The sequence below is a fragment of the Phodopus roborovskii genome, unplaced genomic scaffold, assembly GCF_943737965.1.
Source record: "Phodopus roborovskii unplaced genomic scaffold, PHOROB, whole genome shotgun sequence".
Taxonomy (NCBI): Eukaryota; Metazoa; Chordata; class Mammalia; order Rodentia; family Cricetidae; genus Phodopus; species Phodopus roborovskii.
This window is the reverse complement of record NW_026125971.1, coordinates 337,440-356,610: the sequence shown is the minus strand read 5'-3', so window position 1 is coordinate 356,610 and position 19,171 is coordinate 337,440. Positions and strand designations below refer to the sequence as shown.

General features: G+C 32.3%; 1 protein-coding gene across 5 annotated transcripts in view; it reads left to right on the top strand.

Annotated features, from left to right (window-relative positions):
- The window catches only part of Cnksr2 (connector enhancer of kinase suppressor of Ras 2), a 248,221-nt gene that overhangs the window by 116,614 nt on the left and 112,436 nt on the right, over positions 1-19,171 (top strand). For all 5 annotated transcript variants that reach the window (XM_051179229.1, XM_051179227.1, XM_051179228.1 and 2 more), the window contains exons 7-8: positions 3,256-3,315; positions 7,167-7,235. In XM_051179229.1, coding sequence (XP_051035186.1) covers positions 3,256-3,315; positions 7,167-7,235 — 129 coding nt within the window. The remainder of the gene's footprint in view (positions 1-3,255; positions 3,316-7,166; positions 7,236-19,171) is intronic.

The following is a 19,171-nucleotide window of genomic DNA, read 5'->3' as shown; positions in this document are numbered from 1 at the left end:
AAAAGGCAAATGCAGGGGGAGAAACTGCAAACAAGTGTGCTTAGTTAAAATTAAGCCATGTGACTTGCCTTTAAAAGCAATGATTAGCAGAAAATGTTATAATGTAGAAATGAGATCTATTAGAACATTTAAAAGCTGAATGACAGACAAGAGGTGATGAGTTGAATAGAGGGGAGGGGCCCCAGGGCATCATTCCGGAAGCTTGGCTTCAGGCTTCTTTCTTTTGTGAAGTGCTTGAACGACCTCCAAATGTGCCTTGTTTTACCATCATGACTGTTATTGTTTGGCTGGTATTTGGAGATGAAATGAAGCAAACATCATCTTAGCAAGCTGAGCAGGGAAAAGAAAGCTGTTCAAATCAACTTGAGAATTAATTTTCTCCCCCCAAAATATGAAAGATGGCTTTAATAAAATACAAGGCCAGTATTCATCACATTTCCAGGAAAACAATGGTATTTGAATGATATGTCCTTCTGGCATTTCCTCACAAAGGAGCAATAATGAGAGGTACTCTTTGTGAACTCCATATCATCTTTTGGTGCCCGACTTTTGGGAATTTATTCTAATTCTAAGGTGAGAGTAAAGGATAAATAAATCCATTTTCATTATTAAATATATAACAAATGATTTATTGACATTAGAAATTATAATAAACATAAATAATCTTTATTCTTGTTCCCTTTTAAAATCATGCTTTCTATCCCTTTGCTCATGTTTATGATAGGGTTTTAGAGTTGAACTCTGTGTATCTATACCCAATCTTAATAGTTTCAGTGTTGTCATTTTGAGGCCCGGTCTCACTGTATATCATATATCCCTGGCTGTCCTGGAACACAATATGAGACCAGGCTGACCTCTGCTTTTCAAATGTTGGGATTAATGGCTTACACCATTCGAAGCACTAACTTTATGTAAATATTAACCTTTATCTGAAAATAGCTTTGATATAAATTATAAAATATTCTTATGATCCCATAAATAATATAATCCTGTGTGTACTAAATACTTAAAGTTAAAATTTTGATTTAAAAACAAAACCTAGTTTCTGCCATAATTCCTCATAAATATTATTTCCTGATTCATAGATTTCCATAATTTTCATCATCCATGGGTTTGGGGTTCTTTTCTAGACACTGTTATTAGTATACTAGATTTTCTTTATGACCAAAACATTCCCAGAATCATTTAAAACTCTTGTCAAATACTAATAATCATAATCAATACACCCTACATTAAAAGATTTGTGGGAAGAAATATAATCAACCTCTACTTAACATTATGAAAGGAGATGACATTAAAATACGTTTGTAAACTATCCAGCATCAAACGTAGATACTCTTTCAAAACACATTATGTATACTGCATATGTGCTAAGGTTATTGTTAGACTTTTAGACTGTAGGTTTCAACAGTTGGGAGTATATGTAGTTCAATAGTAGAGAGCTTGTCTATCATGACTGAGGCCTGTGGTTTGATGCCTGTGCTTACCAGAAAATAATATACATTAATTATTGTTTTCTTTACTCCAACCTTTTACGATGTTCAGGTATTGTGTTTAAATAAGAAAAGTATATTAACTCTCTTGTAAATGATTCCAAAATCAGAAGTCTAGTGATTGAGAGTGTATCTGGATTCAGACATGAGACCTGACGTCACTAGGCATTCTGTTCCTCAGTTTCCTTACCTCTAAAACAGTGTTACACCACATAGATTTTTGGAAAATAAACTTTAGATACTTAAAAGAGGCCCAGGATTATTGTAATAGATAATAGTGGTAATGGAGATAGATAGGTAGATAGATGATAGACACATAGATAGATAGATAGATAGATAGATAGATAGATAGATAGATAGGTAGGTAGGTAGGTAGGTAGGTAGGTAGGTAGGTAGGTAGGTAGATAGGTAGATAGGTAGATAGGTAGATAGGTAGATAGGTAGATAGGTAGATAGATAGATAGATGATTATTGTTTTCTAGTCCAAATATGTTTTATTTCTTTTGCTGTCATTTCCCATTTTGCAATCTTTTAGAGGAAAAATTTAAAAGAAAATGTAGTATTTACCTCTTACAAATAGATCTTAAGATCTTTTATTGATTTGATAAAATCTTGCCAATAGGGTAGAAATGTCAGCACCAATCATTCTCTCCTAAGATTTATATTATTTGCTTTCAAATAAGTAACGGGACTAATATTAACTCAAAAGCCTGTATGTCATACACTCTAACCAGCATAAGGTTGGATATTACCATATTATTATAGCAAAAATGACTAGTCAGTTTGTCAGGTATTTCTATGTATACTTTTGTTTGGGTTATTATTTATTATTCTATTGTGAACTTCCATTTAAGAAACTAGAATTCACTGGCAAACAACCTTCTTTTTAAATTGCTTCATTTCATTTCCCATTTAGAGCTCCAGGTGCAACAGTTTTTATGGAACAGTTTTTATGAAACCTTTCAATATAGAAAATTTTGAAATGACTTTAGAATGAAAGAACTACCCAGTCATTTCTTCATCCTTCCATACAATTAACTATTCTGCTTCTTTTTTCTTTTCATTGAAATCACAGGTACATAAGGGTGTTTGGATAGAGTAAACATTAAAGTATGAGAATATATTATAGAAATTTATTGCATTACATAATCTTAAATGGAAACTTTTCTGCAAATCTATTGTTGGTTATTGTTAAATCTCTTGTACACCAGATATATAAATCTTATATATCAGGAACATAACATACAGGATGCTACAATATAGGAAACCAAAATTTACAGAAGTAAGATTTTATTACTATTTCACCTCCAGCTAATTACACATAGAATATCTCTGTTGATGCCTACTTTTAAGAAGTATAACAGGCCAATAACATATATACAAAAAAATTGAATTTCTGGTGGTGGTGACGCATGCCTTTAATCTCAGTACTTGTAAGGCAGAGACAGGTGGATATCTGTGAGTTCAAGGCCAGCATGGCCTACAGAGTGAGTGCCAGGACAGGCTCTCAAGCTACAGAAAAGCCCTGCCTCAAGGACAAAATTGAATTTCCTATTATGATCTTTATTTTGTCACAGGATACCAAGTAGTTACTTGATTGGATGTAAACTTCTTTAGACAACCTTTAGAAACCTGAACATTCACATGGTAACTTCTTGCCAGTTTTAAGGCAGCACTGTTAACTCATGAATAAATTTACATCAATTTGTATTTTAAAATATGTCTGTTGCTTCACTTTTTTCTGATCCTATCTTTTTCTTAGGGTATGTATATTAAATCCACATATGATGGCCTCCATGTAATTACTGGAACCACAGAAAATGTAAGTATTAAAACATTTCCAAATTGAATATGCATATATTTCACTTGATTGAGGCTAACTTGACTCCAAGAACATATCTAAAAATACATAGTAAATTAGTAGATTCTAGATACATTGGAATTTCACTCATTTTGTTTGTCTAGGATAGTGACTTAGAGAAATTCAGATTTCCTTTTTAAGCCAGAGAGTTATCTTTGTTAAGTACTTTCTGACACATGACAAGTTATTGTGACAACTAATTAATCTACTTCCATCTGTCAAGTAATTTAGTTAAGGAACTTAAATGTTGTGAGAAATGTCAAATCAGCTGGGCTTTCTGGACACTTGCAGCATAATTCAGCTCAGTGCAGTAGAGCTATTATAGCTGAATAGTTTCAACAGTACAATTCCTCCACTAGCAGCATCAGCATCAAATAAGCAGGTTAAGGATGATAGATAGTTATGCCTTAAAAAGAGAAATATAAATACATTAAATCAGTCATTAACACGATTAGCTTAATGGAAATTGAATAACAGAAAATCATTAATTATCTCAGATTTCTTTTTGTCTTTCCTAAGCAGGTGATTTTGTTGTTATTTCCCTTTAGATGTTCAGATAAATTGCATGTGTATGCTGTGTTACTTTAGAAAGAATACTGTGGTGGGATTAAGTTCATTTCAGCTGTCATTGATCCCAATGTTTTACCAATCTTTTCTTCTTCAAAATAACCATTTTCTGCCCTTAATTCCCCTATTAACTCTAATTAATTATTGATGTAACTTCTTGGTTTCTTGTTGAATATGAAACCTGTGTAAGTGAATGTTGTAGCATCTCCTTACTTGATATTAATAATGGACACCATGAAAATCAATAAAATGCATGTTGTGAAATATTTCCTAATTTGAAATTCAGTAAGCATTATGCACTACACTGTTGCCACCATTCTCTAGTGCATTCATTAGATCACTCGTGTACTCACTGGTCATTTAAGAAGCCCATTTACCTGACAGTTGTGAACTGTGCTTCATATGCGTTACATACTCTGTGAAACTTGGTAAATGGTTATATGATGAAAGGAACATTTCAGTCTGGGAGTATTTCACATATCAGTCACATTCATAGTTCATCCTTTGATCCTTTTTCTCCTGATGATACTTTAATATTTTGGAACCCTTCTTAATTGTAATTAGAAGTTCTGTGTTGATTCTTAGTAAAGCCAATAACTATGTTTTTTCTTTGCTGTGTCCTAGTTCTTTTTTTTTAATGTTTGAAGTGAGGAATTAGGGGAAATGATCCCTGAGATCCTATTCCACATTGAAAGTCTATAATTTGTATGGCTCATTCTGATTTTTCCTTTCTATATAAAACAAGTTTCTTATTTTTTAAAAGCTTTATGTGCATTAATCTTTTTTAATAACTTGACCAGAGGGATTTGCTTGATTTTTCTCCCATTCCTCTTTACAAAAAAAAAAAAAAAAAAAAAAACAATCAGCTTTCAGTTTTGAGCCAAATGGCAGAAGTGACTGGTACTATTGCAGTAGTGATTTATAATCCTTTCAAAATAATTACATCGTGCTGATCTGATATAGTAAAGTTGCCACCTAATAAAGATATTTAGTGAACACTGACTTTTTTTCACAATAGTGTTTATATCTCACATGAATTTGCCTCCCTAACTGTATTCTTAGTTCATTTAATAATGTGCTTTTTGGAATATTGCTTTGAATTTTAGCCTATGGTAAATTTTTTTTGTAGGCTAAATCTTTCTTTCCAGTGAGATAATATAATTTGAAGCCTTCTATTTTGAAGTTTTCAAAATAATTAAAAGTTGGAAATGAATTATTACAAAGTAACTGACCTGAGAACGTGGCTGAATTTGTGCTAGAGTGTTTAGAGTACAAACATGAGGACCTGAATTTGGATTCCAAGTACCCATATACCAGCCAGCTACTACAGAGAACCTCTGAAACACCGGTCCTGGGGGTGGAAGGAGTACATAGGTAAATCCGTGGGGCTTGCTGGCCAGTCAGTATAGCTAATCCATGAGCTCCAGTTCACTTAGAGAAGCTGTCTCAAAAGTAAGGTGGTGGAGTCACCAAGAGGATTCAGAAGGTACAGGTGTGTGCTTGCTATTTCTGACAACCTGAGTAGATCCCTGAAACCAATGCAGTGAGGAGAACTGACTCCTTAAGGTTGTCTGATGAATTCCATAGGTATGCTATGGCCTCTATATTTCCCCTTCTGCGCGCGCACACACACACACACACACACACACACACACACACACACACACACACACACACCACACACTATGAAGGTTAAAAAAAAAATAAAGAGTGTATAAAATAGATCAGTGGGTAAAGGCACTTAGTATAAAGCATAATGATCTGTCTTCCCTCCCTGGAAGCAGCATAGTACAAGGAAATAACTGACTCCCCATATTTGTTCTCTGATTGCCATAGATGCCACCAAGATACAAGCTTCCCCACATACATTTTTAAGAAGAACAAATAAGGTAGTGAAACAAGTTGAGAAAATATCTTATGTCACCTGTGGCTTAGATACACACGCACATGCACACACGCATGCACATAAAACAAAATAACCCAAAATCACTTTTAAAGTACATCCCATTCCTGGGTCTCAAAGATAATGCTTTATTTTCTGCATTCTGTCAAACACTACTTTTCTTTATTATTATAATAGATGCTACTAAGTAATCTCAGAGCACAAGCAAATCTATTACATTAATAGATTAATATGTTTTATAACAATCCATCTCTATAGTCAGTATTGGCATATAAAGATTCCTGAAATGCATTTAATTGTTAATCAGTAGTAACTAGAAAAATGAAGCTACAAATCTATTGCAAGACCTGGAGAATAAAAAATATTCTGTCACAAACGTCATTTTAGTTTCCTTTATATGTAGCAAAACTTACAAATTACAAAATTGGCTTTTTTTATTTTTGATTTTAATTTTATATTAAGTAAAGTGATGAAATTGTTATGTGATGTAGACATGTTGACATTTTATGTAATTTAGTGTGATTTGTCAACCAATTGTATTACAGTGTATGAAACATAGAACAGCATGCTCTTGTATTTAGATATTGGAGAAAATGTTATATAATGCAGAATTGACCTAATTTCTGCTTGTGGCTTAATTTTTGTTCTGTATTATTCTGGATTGGTTTTATAAATAGTGAAATAAATTATAAACTTAATTATCCAGTTTCAAATTGTAATGCTAATTATATGTATATGCCTGAAATTATTGATGTTTACATTAATATGTATTTTTATATTAAATGGGGCAGGCCTAATTAAACTCATAGTAATGTGAACTAAAGATATATATTTTTGCATTCTTTTTTATTGAAAATAATTTATGCAGCATATTTTATACAGTATATCAGTTTCCTTTTCTAGTCTCCTCTCAGATCCTCCCTACACTTCCAACTACACACCTTCTGTTTCCCTCTCAGTGTTTCTTGTTTCATTTATTGTCTTTTGTTTTTAAATTTGCCTGTTTGTGAAATATATCTTCAAACAAGCTGCCTAGTAGTATTTAGCAGTTTTCTGGATTAAGTTTGCCAAAGTTACTACCAAGTATTATTGTCCTTTATTGCATTCAGAACGGTGTTATTTTCCAATGTAAATATCTGTGTATGACTTTATATTGGTTTCATCAGTAGCTATACACAGAATGCAAACCATGTGTTAACTATCAGTAAGCACATTATAGTAATTACTTGAAAGGTATAATTAATTTAAAATCCAATTAAAGAGAGGGATTTTTGTAATGTTCCCAGAAGAAAAAAAAAAGCTGATAAACCTTATGTTATCATTTCTTTTATGTTACATTCAGTCGCCTGCAGATCGATGCAAGAAAATCCATGCTGGTGATGAAGTGATTCAAGTTAATCATCAGACTGTGGTATGTATAATTACATTAAGAGTCAGTGGGAGAAACTTTTTTAAAGAGTAGCTAAAAACTTTCAAATGATACCAGTGAAATTAAAAGCCAGAATTTTATATAAGATAATTGAAGAACTTTAAAAAAATAAATAATCACTCTTACTAATTGAAGAACTTTAAAAAAATAAATAATCACTCTTACAAATTGTTTGATGGAATTGTAAGACATGGATTTTTGAAAAATGAGGGAATATTGGGGCTGTGAATTTGGACGTTTTGTGGCATAACAATTTTTTTCATTTTTATGTAATTGTGAATTAGGTAAATTTAGTGGTTATATATACATTCATATATATTCATTTATCTGTTGTAACCTTGACTTATTCATTAATGTGTAGAGGATTTGGGCATAATTAAAATGCACATTTTTGTAACAATTATAATCCTCAGTAGCTGACTTTGCTCTTGGCTTGCCAAGAGGAACTATAGTTTACTTCTAAAAATCTTATGCTAAATTAAATAACTTCACTTTTCTTCTTGCCCTGTGAGGCTCACAAATCTGTTCACAGAACTACGAATGCCATTGGCATTTAATGCCTTTGATACATGTGGAAGATTTTCAAAGATGTCAATAATGAACAGCATTCATTTCCATTTATTTTTTATATGCCTCAGATAGTTTTCTTTATTCCCCCTCTTTGGCAAGCATACGGTTGTTGCAAGAATTTGAAATTAAAATAATATGAGATTATCAATATAATCTTCATCTTTAAATCTTTGGGGATTTAAAAAATAGTCTACATGTAGTTTTGTAACTTTAGGATGAGTAATTGTTTCCTGTTCACACTGTTGCTCTCTATCTGCTTCTGTATGTCCTAATTAGAGAAGAAAATTTGGGAAGACTTTTTCTTTGGAAAAGTTTAGAAAGTCTCCCAATGATCATGAAATTTAAAGATAGTTCTTCAGTGAGTTAATTATCTAGCTGATATAAAAGTGGACAGATTTTTTTTTTACAAGACATATTGATGTGTGGCTGGTACTAAACAATAAAGGGCTGATAATATAAAAAGAACCCTATGACAGTCCTGATGACTTTATTTTCTCTATATAAAGAAAGAATTGTTCAAAGTGATTGTCCCTTGGAAATTTCTGGACTCATATTGTGAGAATTTGGGTAAGGGGATAAAGCAAATGTTGCAGTACATTGGTAGCTTTTCCCTCACTTCTATTCATATTGCTTCCTTCTCTGCAAGAGGCTTTAACCTGTAGACCTCCGTTGTACATTTTCCACATGAATTTGTACTTGATCAAATTAAAGTTGGAAGTTAGTCTCTAGTGAAAAGGAAAATTGTTTAAAGAGTATTCTTTATGGAACAGATCTGACATTCATTAAATGAATATCAAAGTCTAAAAGTTTACAGATGAACTAATGAAATCTGTTCAAATTGGTGACATTTAAATGCTATGAGAGTGTTCATACACATTTTCATCTCAAGATTAGTTAATTTTTTTGGAAACTGCACAGAATAAGGATTCGGAAAACTTAGTTCTAAGTTTAGTTGTGATTTTAATTGACTAATGTTACCAGAGTAGTTCACCTTTTCTAGAAACATTAACTGTAACTGAAATTTCACTATGTAACTAAACATAAATAAGACTCATTCAAAAATTTAATTCATCAATATCTTATAACTTCCTGACTCCATACTCCTACTTCAATCTTATTGCACCCTTCCACAGTTCCGCTTATAATACTATCAGAGAAAGGAGTAATAATATGAATAAGTTAATAATCATTTGAGTAAATCTCAAAATTCAATGTGACATTAAGTGGGCGGAGCATATTAAGAAGCAAAGAAAACAGAAAGTGAGTGTTTAAATAACTGAAGTAGAGAATCCATTTAACTGAAATTTGAATTAAGTTTGAAGCTCATTTTACTGCCATTTCTCACTGAGCTCATTTCCCTCAGATGGGTTACATATGTAAAATGGCCTACCACAAATGCTGGTACACATTAGGAATGCAATAACAGTTGATCTTCCTACTTCTCTTCTATCGTTTTACCTAATACTGTAGTTGAACCACTTAGAATCTTGTTTCTTGGTACACTGCTATTAGAGTTAACAAATGGGTTTGGGGTTAAAACAGAAACAGGAAGATATATTGAGTTTCATCAAAGTAGCTATTTTTAATAATGTGATTAGTCACCAGATTTTCTTCTTTGTGCTCTAGTAAGAGGCTTATTTGTACATTGGATTTTTCTTCTTAATGTAAACTAGCCTTTCCTCTCTCTTTTTTTTTTATTGTTGCCTGTGTTATTGTCTGGATAGTGTGCTACCATTATTCAAAACAAACACACAGAGTAGAATAAAAATTCCCTGAATTTTCAAACTGCTAAAGCATGGATAGGTAAATGAATTATTTGAAACAAGTATGATTTATTTGTGGTCTGCAGTTATTCCTTGTAGCCTTTCAAGTCATTAAAATGGGGAGTAGTGGTTGGCTATAGTGTTGCATTAAAAGTAGTATAATACACTTGAAATGCATAATTATTATAAATTATTGAATCCATTAATTGTTCACCAGAATGATGAAATGTTATCAGAATCAGCCTATACCATTACTGATTCAACAATTTAAAAAGGTGATGCTAAATCTTATTTTTTTATAATATCTCAGTAGTTTTCTGTAATTTTAAAATCTTACTACTGAAGGTAGTATTGTACAATATAAAAATCTACTCATTTTCTTTGTATTTCATTGAAAAAAATCAATTTTAAATATTCCCATGAGGGTCAATAAAAGATAAATTAATAAAAGGAAGTTTTGAATGCAGTTAATTTGAATGGCTGGTATGTTTCATATACTCAATAGAATTGACATTCTTATCTCTTTTACCTCTTCATGTCCATTTAGAAGTGTATGATTCTCCTATGTTCTTTTACTTAAGAGTGTGTGCGTGTGTGTGTGTGTAATTATTTGAAGTGAAACTGGGAGTAACATGTCCATGTTCATGTTTGCTATATTCTTCATTATAATCTTCTAATATTTTCATGTCAACATACTTCTGTGGCTGACAAACTGACTGCCAGATAGGAAGAAGAAAAAAATCATGAATATCAAGCAAAGCAGAGTGATTCCTATTGCATGTCTTCCCTGCCAGTGAAGATCAACTCCTCAAAGGCTGCTGAAAACACCCCAGATTCTGTCTGTCTTCCTCTCTTTCTCCCCCTCTCTTTCTCTCTCTCCCTTTCTCTCTTTCCCTTTATCCCTTGCCTTCTCCTCCTCCCCCCCCCATGCTCCCACCTCTCAACTTTCCCTTCCTGTCTCTCCTTCTCCCATTCTCACTCCCTCCCCATCTTCCTACCATTTTGGCATAGTTTGAACCAGCAACTCTGCCTTCATGATGGAGTGTAAACATGTCTTTTTTGCTGATGATATTGTAGTTATTTATTAAAATCTGAGCTTATCTGTAACAAATCTGCTAAATTACACATTAATCCTTTTCTTTCTTCCTTTCTTCCTTCCTTTCTTTTTTTCATGTGAGTGATCGTAGTATTGTACTTTAACCATACTCAAACGATATACTCCTATTAGGTATATCATTTCAAAGAAGGGGATATGCATGGTGATTGAATTTGGCATTTGGAAAAGATCCTTCTATTTTGTGTTAGCATTAAAACATATCCATTGTGATTGTGAAAGATTTTCTAGCACTTCTTGAAGATTTTGGCAAACATGGTTCAACAGATTTGATCATAAAAGCTACCTAAATGGAATAACCAGGTTGAGATGTCAAGAAGATAGACTGCATAAGTAATATTGTTGATTATTAATTACTGAAGATATGCATTATGAGATAGTGTCCTTTTTATACTGAAGATGGTAAATATTACGTAGTAACTGCATGAGTAATATTGTTGATTATTGATTCCTGGGAGATGGAAGATAAGCATTTTGAGATAGTGTCCTTTTTACACTGAAGATGGTAAATATTACTGAGTAAAACTTGTAAGTCATAGCAAAGGAGACAAAGGACTATGAAATTACCTGGGAACTTCATTCTAATTTTGACTGTGCCTCTCTCATTCTCAGAGTAGCTTCTCATTTCTGTGACCTCACCATTTTATTCTTCAATCACATAATAAGACAGCATTGTAGAGAGGGGGAGAAGTCAACATAATCACAATATATTAAATTCATCTCCCTTTTGTTCCCCTTTAGCACTACCTCATTCCTGGGTTTCATTTAGTAGCATGTATATCATGATACTCTTTAACATTGAATGTGCTTTCTCCCCAGTTTTCTAAGTAAATTTTGTCTTTACATTTTTTTTTATTTTTCTTCCTAATTCATTTATTTTCCTCTTCTCACTATATGTATTTCTTCTCAATTAACTATTTCTCCTCCATTCTTGCCTTGTTCAATTTTCTTTATTCTTCTCTATTCTCTTCCCTCTTTTCAAAGGGGACGTCATTTATTTTATAATCCCTTAAACCTGAAATATTGAAAAGTGAGACTTCAAATGGCAGTGTTTCTGGTATTTCCCAAATATTATTCATATAGTCACAAGATGTTACTAGACTGTAGAAATTAATTACATTGGCAAGGGTGTTTAACATATTAATGAGTAAATGGTTCTTATAATAAAATACAAGAACACTATTGGGGTTCTCCATAATTGGTATTCTAAAACAGAAAACATGAAAGACTATCTTTTAGAATGGGAAAACATAATAGAAGACAGTAAAATTAAACAATGAATCACACATTTCAGTTACTCATAGTAATATGTGTTATTTGTCTTATATAGTAGTTTATGAGATATTATTTTATTATTTAAATTGAACTTCATTAAATTGTATGCAAACTGGTTTTAATGTCTTATTTGGCATAAATTGTATTATTTATTTTGCATAATCAAGTCATTACTTTATCATCTACCATAATATTTCATTGTTTTTCTGTTATCAAACTAGAATTCCATCTATTAAATCCTTATATAAAAAATTATTTATGTTATTAGTTATATCTTAATAAAAGTAACCTCCTGTCAACAAATTTCTTTTCTTTACAGACCTCAGTGTCTTGATTTATTACTTTCTTATTTATACAGTTCATAGTAACTTTACCGTGAAGAGTGTAATTGATTTCTTAAATGGTTACTGTAATGTCTTTTTATTAACAAAACATCTTTTAAGTACCATTGTGCAGATAAATATAATCTAGTTATTAAATGAAATTTTGAATTACAATTTACAATTGATTTTTTTGGTATGTATCTATTTCCAGATGTTCTTTTACATACTCTAGGTTCTTAGTTTAAATGTGTATTTCATTTGCAAGTTGGCAAAAGTAATCTCATCCCTTTCCTAACATTGACAAAAAATCAATAATCTGTCATATTAACCTCATCTAATTCTTCCTATGAGAAATGGAGGTGGACAATTACTAGATAGCATTTAACTTCCTGGTAAAATTATTACATGAAAGAAAAATACTATAGAATACCATGTCATAGAAAATTCCACAGATAATATCATTAATTGTAAATTAGGTTATTTATCCGTACTATTCAACATCATTAATAAAATTCTGAACAGCATTGCAGCTAAAATTTCATATATTGTCAGCCATCATTTCTTATTTACATTTCTTTTCACCTCTGTCCTCTTCTACATTTTATTATCTTCATAGTAGGAAGGAAGAGATTTTTTAATTAGAATATATGGTGTGTATAGTTGACTGTAACCATTGAAGGTTGCGATCAAGTTAAAAGTTTTGTGTTGTTGTCAGAATTTTGATAAAATGAGTTTTAAAGACAATTTCTACATTGTGGAAATCATAGACTAAAACCTTTTATTAATAAATATTTAGAATGGTATTTAGTTAACTATACATGTGCATATATATACTTGGTTTATTTTGTATTGTAATGTAGGCATACAGAAAAAAATAAGTATTTTTCAACAGCCATTACTTTGTTAAAGTGTCTACTTGTAAATGAAAATTTAAAATTATTCAAAGAAATTATACATTTTTATGTTTGTTCTTGGATTTGTTGGGTTTGGTTTGATTTGGTTTTTCAAGACAGGGTTTCCCTGTATTATTGCTTTGGAGCTTGTCCTGCCATTCACTCTGTAGAACACGCTGTCCTTGAACTCACAGAGATCTGCCTGCTGGGATTAAAGGCTTGCACCACTAACTCCCGGCATGTCTGTTAATTTTTAATTTTAAGGTTCAATTTGATTTTTAATTGTTTTTTTGTGACTTGGGCTCTAAAATTAAGTTAAGCCTGATATTTTTTAGAAGTATGTATATTTTCTCAGAATCAATAAATGAGAAATTTAGATTTTTAAGGTAATGAGGTATTGGTTCATTCCATAACTTTGGTAAATGGGAGTATTTCCTTTATTTTATATTTTCAGTGTATTTTGAAGAACAGAACTGAGCTATAGAAAGGAATGATTGAAACAGAATTATTTCAAATTATATAGAAACAACACTGTTGTGAATTTTAACTCATAGTTACATTTATAAAATCTATATTATGATTCTTTTAAAGTGCTTTTATAAGAACTAATGTTCTGTAGTATATGATCAAAGGGTCACCCCATAGTTTTGCCTTGTGCTATGATGTGTTTGCCTTCTTCCTCTTCTTTCCTTAGCAATACCTTTCATACTCAGGTAATTTTACTGTTTAGAAAAATCAAACAGTATCAGGAATGGTATCGAAATGAAAATAAAATTTGGCTTTGATTTAGTTTTCATTGCACATATGAATGAAGACTAAGAATCCTGCAAAATAAACTTTTGGCCTTAAGAGACTACATTACCAAATGCCATGTTGAAATGGGAAAAGGGAAAGTCATCTATGTGTACAAGATACTAAACTGCCCAAAGCTTTGGAATCGTCTTACCAATGCAGAGATGCTAGTAACAGAGGATACACCTAATATAAATGATTGTGTACAGAAATAGGAATGTGTGCATGCTTTATTAAAGGGAAAAACCATGAGTGCTGTTTGCTCTTTAATTAAGATTGAAGCCTCATAACTTTAGGATGACTGAATGGACACTAAAGGGGTGGAGGGACACATTATAACTTCTTAGATTACTGAAATTGCCTTGTTTTATTTCCTTGCTCTATCTAGCTTTGCAACAAGAAATTGTTATCTCTTAGAAATTTCTCTTTTAAGTACTGTACATTCAGATCAAGACCCATATTATATATACACGTATCTTACAACAGTTCAAAATTCATGTGAAAATATTAAATATTGAAGATATGCATTCAAATCATGAACAACTCTGTTTTATATTGAAATTAAGCTACATAGAAATAAAAGACCTTTAAAAAATAGCTATCTATGCCTTGACATGTTTATATTGTATTGGAGAATTTGCATTTCAGTATTATGGAGGATATAAACTGAAGAGTTATTCAATAATCATAAAACTGAAGAGACATTCCCCCTTAAGAAAATGAAATATTTAATCCTATATTCGGTTTTTCAAATATTTGTTTTTTATCTTATCCCCTGAAATACTTTTTCAATTATCTGTGTAAACTGTTAACACTAGGGTTTTATTTAGAACGAAAAATTTTTAGAATGTCTCTGTCTACTCTGAATTATCTTTTAAAGTTAAAGTAACTCAACTTAAAGAACTTTAAATCACTTATATACATAGGTTTTGTTCACTCAACATACATACATTAGTTTACCTTGGGATCATGAATAATTCTATACTTATATTCAAGGAATGAATGATTGTGTGAAAGTAAGAATTTAGTATCTCCAAATGCTTGAGATTGTAGGATTTTCATTCATATTTTGTGAAAACTTGAAGGTGAATTGTGTGGATGAATACCTTAGATGTAGTTCTAGATTCTTTGAAAGACAGGGGGATGCAGAGCTCAATACTTCAGAAATGTTACTATAGATTTCCTCTGGGGAGCTTGTTTTGCTACAATAAAAGGAAGTCACTGACACAAATATTCATTTACTAGATAGTTAAGTAACTTTTTAGTAACTCTAAGAAACAGAAGATTATAATAAATGCCTCAGTGCTAAAAATCTTTAACAAATTTTTCCTACCTCCCTTCTCTCTCCCCCCATGCTCCCAGTTTGTTCAGGAGCTCTTGTCCCTTCATCGGGGGACCATGTATGTCTCTGTTACAGTCCTCCTTGTTTCCTAGCTTCTCTGGAGTTATGGATTGTGGTCTGATAAACCATTGCTCTATGTCTAATGTCCATATGTGAGTGAGTATATACCATGGTTGCCTTTTTGTGACTAGGTTACCTCACTTAGGATGGTTTCTTCTAGTTCCATCCATTAGCATGCACATTTTAAGGTTCCATTGTTTTTGTTTTTGTTTTCCCGCTGAGTAGTGCCCCATTGTGTAAATGTGCCACAGTAGTACTCCATTGTGTAAAGGTAACATATTTGTTGCATAAATTCTTCAGTTGAGGGTCATCTAAGTTGATTCCAGGATCAGGCTATTATTATGAATAATGCTGTTTTGAGCATAGTTGAACAGATGTCCTTGTTGTATGAATGTGCATCCTTTGAGTATATACCTAAAAATAGATTTGCTGGATCTTGAGATAGACTGGTTCCCATTTTCTGGAGGAACCACCATACTGATTTCCAAAGTAGCTGTACAAGTTTTCACTCCCACCAGCAGTGGAGGAGGGTTCCCCTTTCTCCACATCCTCTGCAGCATAAACTGTGTTTTTTATTTTAGCCATTCTGACAGGAGTAAGATGGTATCTCAGATTTGTTTTGATTTGAATTTCCTTGATGGCTAAGGATGTTGAGCACATTCTTAAGTGTCTTTCAGTCATTTTAGTTTCCTCTATTGAAAAATCTCTATTTAGTTCTGTACCTTATTTTTTAATTGAATTATTTGGTATTTTGGTGACTAGCTTCTTGAGTTCTTTGTATATTTTGTAAATCAGCCATCTGTCAGATGTGGGCTTGGTGAAGATCTTTTCCCACTCTGTGACCTGCCGTTTTGTCTTGTTAACTTTGTCCTTTGCCTTACAGAAGTGTCTCAGTTTCAGGAGATCCTATTTATTTATTATCAATCTCATTGTCTTTTCTACTAGTGTTATGTTCAGGAAGAGGTCTCCTGTACCAATTCAGTCAAGGGTACCTCCCACTTTCTCTTCTAAGAGGTTCAGTGTGGGTGGATTTATGCTGAGGTCTTTGATCTATTTGAACTTAAGTTTTGTGAATGGTGATAGATAAGGATCTATCTGCAGTCTTCTACACACAACATCCACTTATGTGAGTACCATTTATTGAAGACGCTTTCTTTTTTCCATTGTATTTTTTTTTTTAGCTTCGTTGTCAAAAGTCAGGTGTTTGTTGGTGTGTGGGATAAAATCTGACATAGATGAGAGTAATAACTCGTAGCTGTGTGGCATATGTCAAGAGTAAAAGGGGGCATAAATACATTGGAATTCCATGTTTAACTAATGGTTTCAATTAAAAAGTTATTTGATTTCTTAAAAAAAAATATCAGGGTCTTCATTCGATTGCATTGGTCTACCTATTTGTTTGTGTGCCAATACCAAGCTGTTTTCATTATTATAGCTCTATAATAGAGGTTGAAATCAGGGATAGTGATGCCTCCAGAAGTTCCTTTATTGTATAGGGTCATTTTGGCTATCCTGAGATTTTTGTTTTTCCATATAATGTTGAACATTGTCCTTTTAAGGTCTGTGAAGAATTGTGCTGGGATTTTGATGAGGATTGCATTGAATCTGCTGATAGCTTTTGGCAAGATTTGTTTGTGCCTATTGTAAATTGTGATGCTCCTCTGATTTTTTTTCTCAGCCCCTTTATTGTCTATATATAGTAGGGCTACTGATTCTTTTGAATTAATCTTGTATCCTGCTAATTTGCTGAAGGAGTTTATCAGCTGTAGAATTTCCCTGGTATAGGTTTTCCCTGGTAGAGATAGTTTTCACTTATGTAATCTATAACTGTCATCATATCATCTGCAAATATTGAGAATTTGGCTTCTTCCTTTCCAATTTGTATCCTCTTGATCTTCTTTTGTTGTCTTATTACTCTAGCAAGAACTTCAAGTACATTATTGAGGAGATACGGAGAGAGTAAACAACCTTGTCACATTCAGTTTCTCTCAATTTAGTTTGATGTTGGCTGTTGGTTTACTGTATATTGCCTTTATTATGTTTACATATGTTCCTGTTGTCCCTGACCTCTCCAAGACCTTTATCATGAATGGTAGTGAAGTCAAAGGATTTTCAGAATATAGTGAGATGATCATATGGTTTTTCTTTTTCAGATTGTTTATATGGTGGATTATATTGATGGATTTTCAGATGTTGAACCATCCCTACATCCCTGGGATGTAGCCTACTTAATCATGGTGGATGGTTCTCTGATGTGTTCTTGGATTCAATTTGACAGTATTTCATTGATTAATTTTTTCATCAATGTTCATGAGGGAGATTGGTCTGTAGTTCTCTATCTTAGTTGTGTCTTAGTTGTGTCTTTGTGTGGCTTCGCTACCAAGGTATTTGTAACCTCATAAAAAGATTTTGGCATGGATTTTTCTGCTTCTATTGTATGGAACAATTTGATGAGTATTGGTATTAGCTCTTTGAATTTCTAGTAGAATTGTTCCCTTAAAAACTCTGGCCCTGGGATTTGGGTTTCTTTTTTTTTTTTTTTTTTTTTTTTTTTTTTTTTTGGTTGGGAGACTTTGTTTGATTGCTTTGGACAAGATTGCCATTTTTACTATGTTGATCCTACCCATCCAAGAGCATGGGCGATCTTTCCATTTTCCGGTATATTCTTTAATTTCTTTCTTTAATGATTCAAAGATGTGGTGTTGTTGGGGGTCATGGGAGGAAGGGAAGAAGAGGGATCTGGATTGATATGTAAAATAAGATTGTTTCTAACCTATGTACAATTTATTAATAAATAAAAATTATTTAGCAAAGGTTGAGACTTAACCTTTGATGACTTAATGTCATCATTCACACATTATCTTTGATCTCCCCAGTCCTTTTATAAAAAGAGAGGAAGACATCTGAATATAGAATAACCCCTAACATCAGATATTTATGTAGTCTCTTTTAAGTTTTCTTTAAGAAAATGTATCATTTGTATATTACCATTGGGCTGCTAAGAATGTGAGTATATACAGACACATATATAAATAATGATAATGAAACTCTTTTGTGAAGGCCAATGGTTTTTTTGTTGTTGTTGTTGTTGCTGTTGTTTGGTGTTTTTGTTTTTGTTTTTTTTGGGTTTTTTTTTTTTTTTTGCACAATTTAGTTTAATTTATAAAGAAATTCTCGACATAGACATGGAGTGGAACTTCTTTAAACTGACAATGACATCTACTGAAAACCTACTTAGAGAAAACAATTACTAAATTATTTTGGAGTTTGATATATTATATATATAAATATATAATATATATCTGTTGGCTTATTACTAACATTTCTTATTGGCTAGCTCTGTCTTAAATATTAACCCATTTCTATCCATCTAAGCATCTCCACGTGGTCTTAGTGGAGAGAGGGTCTGAAGTTATTCTCTCTCGGTCCTACATTTTGAATCTCCTCCTACCTCTCCATGAATTCTCCTTGTCTCCTAGTCCCAGAAGGCCAATGATTTTAAAGTATTTTAAGAGATATCTTACTTTCCGACATGTGGATATAAAGATGATTTTTGTATCTCCACATACAGCCATGAAAAAGGAAAATGTCTAGATTGATATTTCTAAGTTTTACTACTTGGGTCCAAAGAGTTAGACCTGTCATTTCATAATTTGGTTAAATAAATTCACCAGATATTTGGAAAGCCAATAAACCAAGGAATGTTATAAAGACTTCTTCCCTCTGTGTGCCCAAAGGAATGAAAATCTCACATCTCTACAGCAGCAATCCAAAGACCCATTTGTC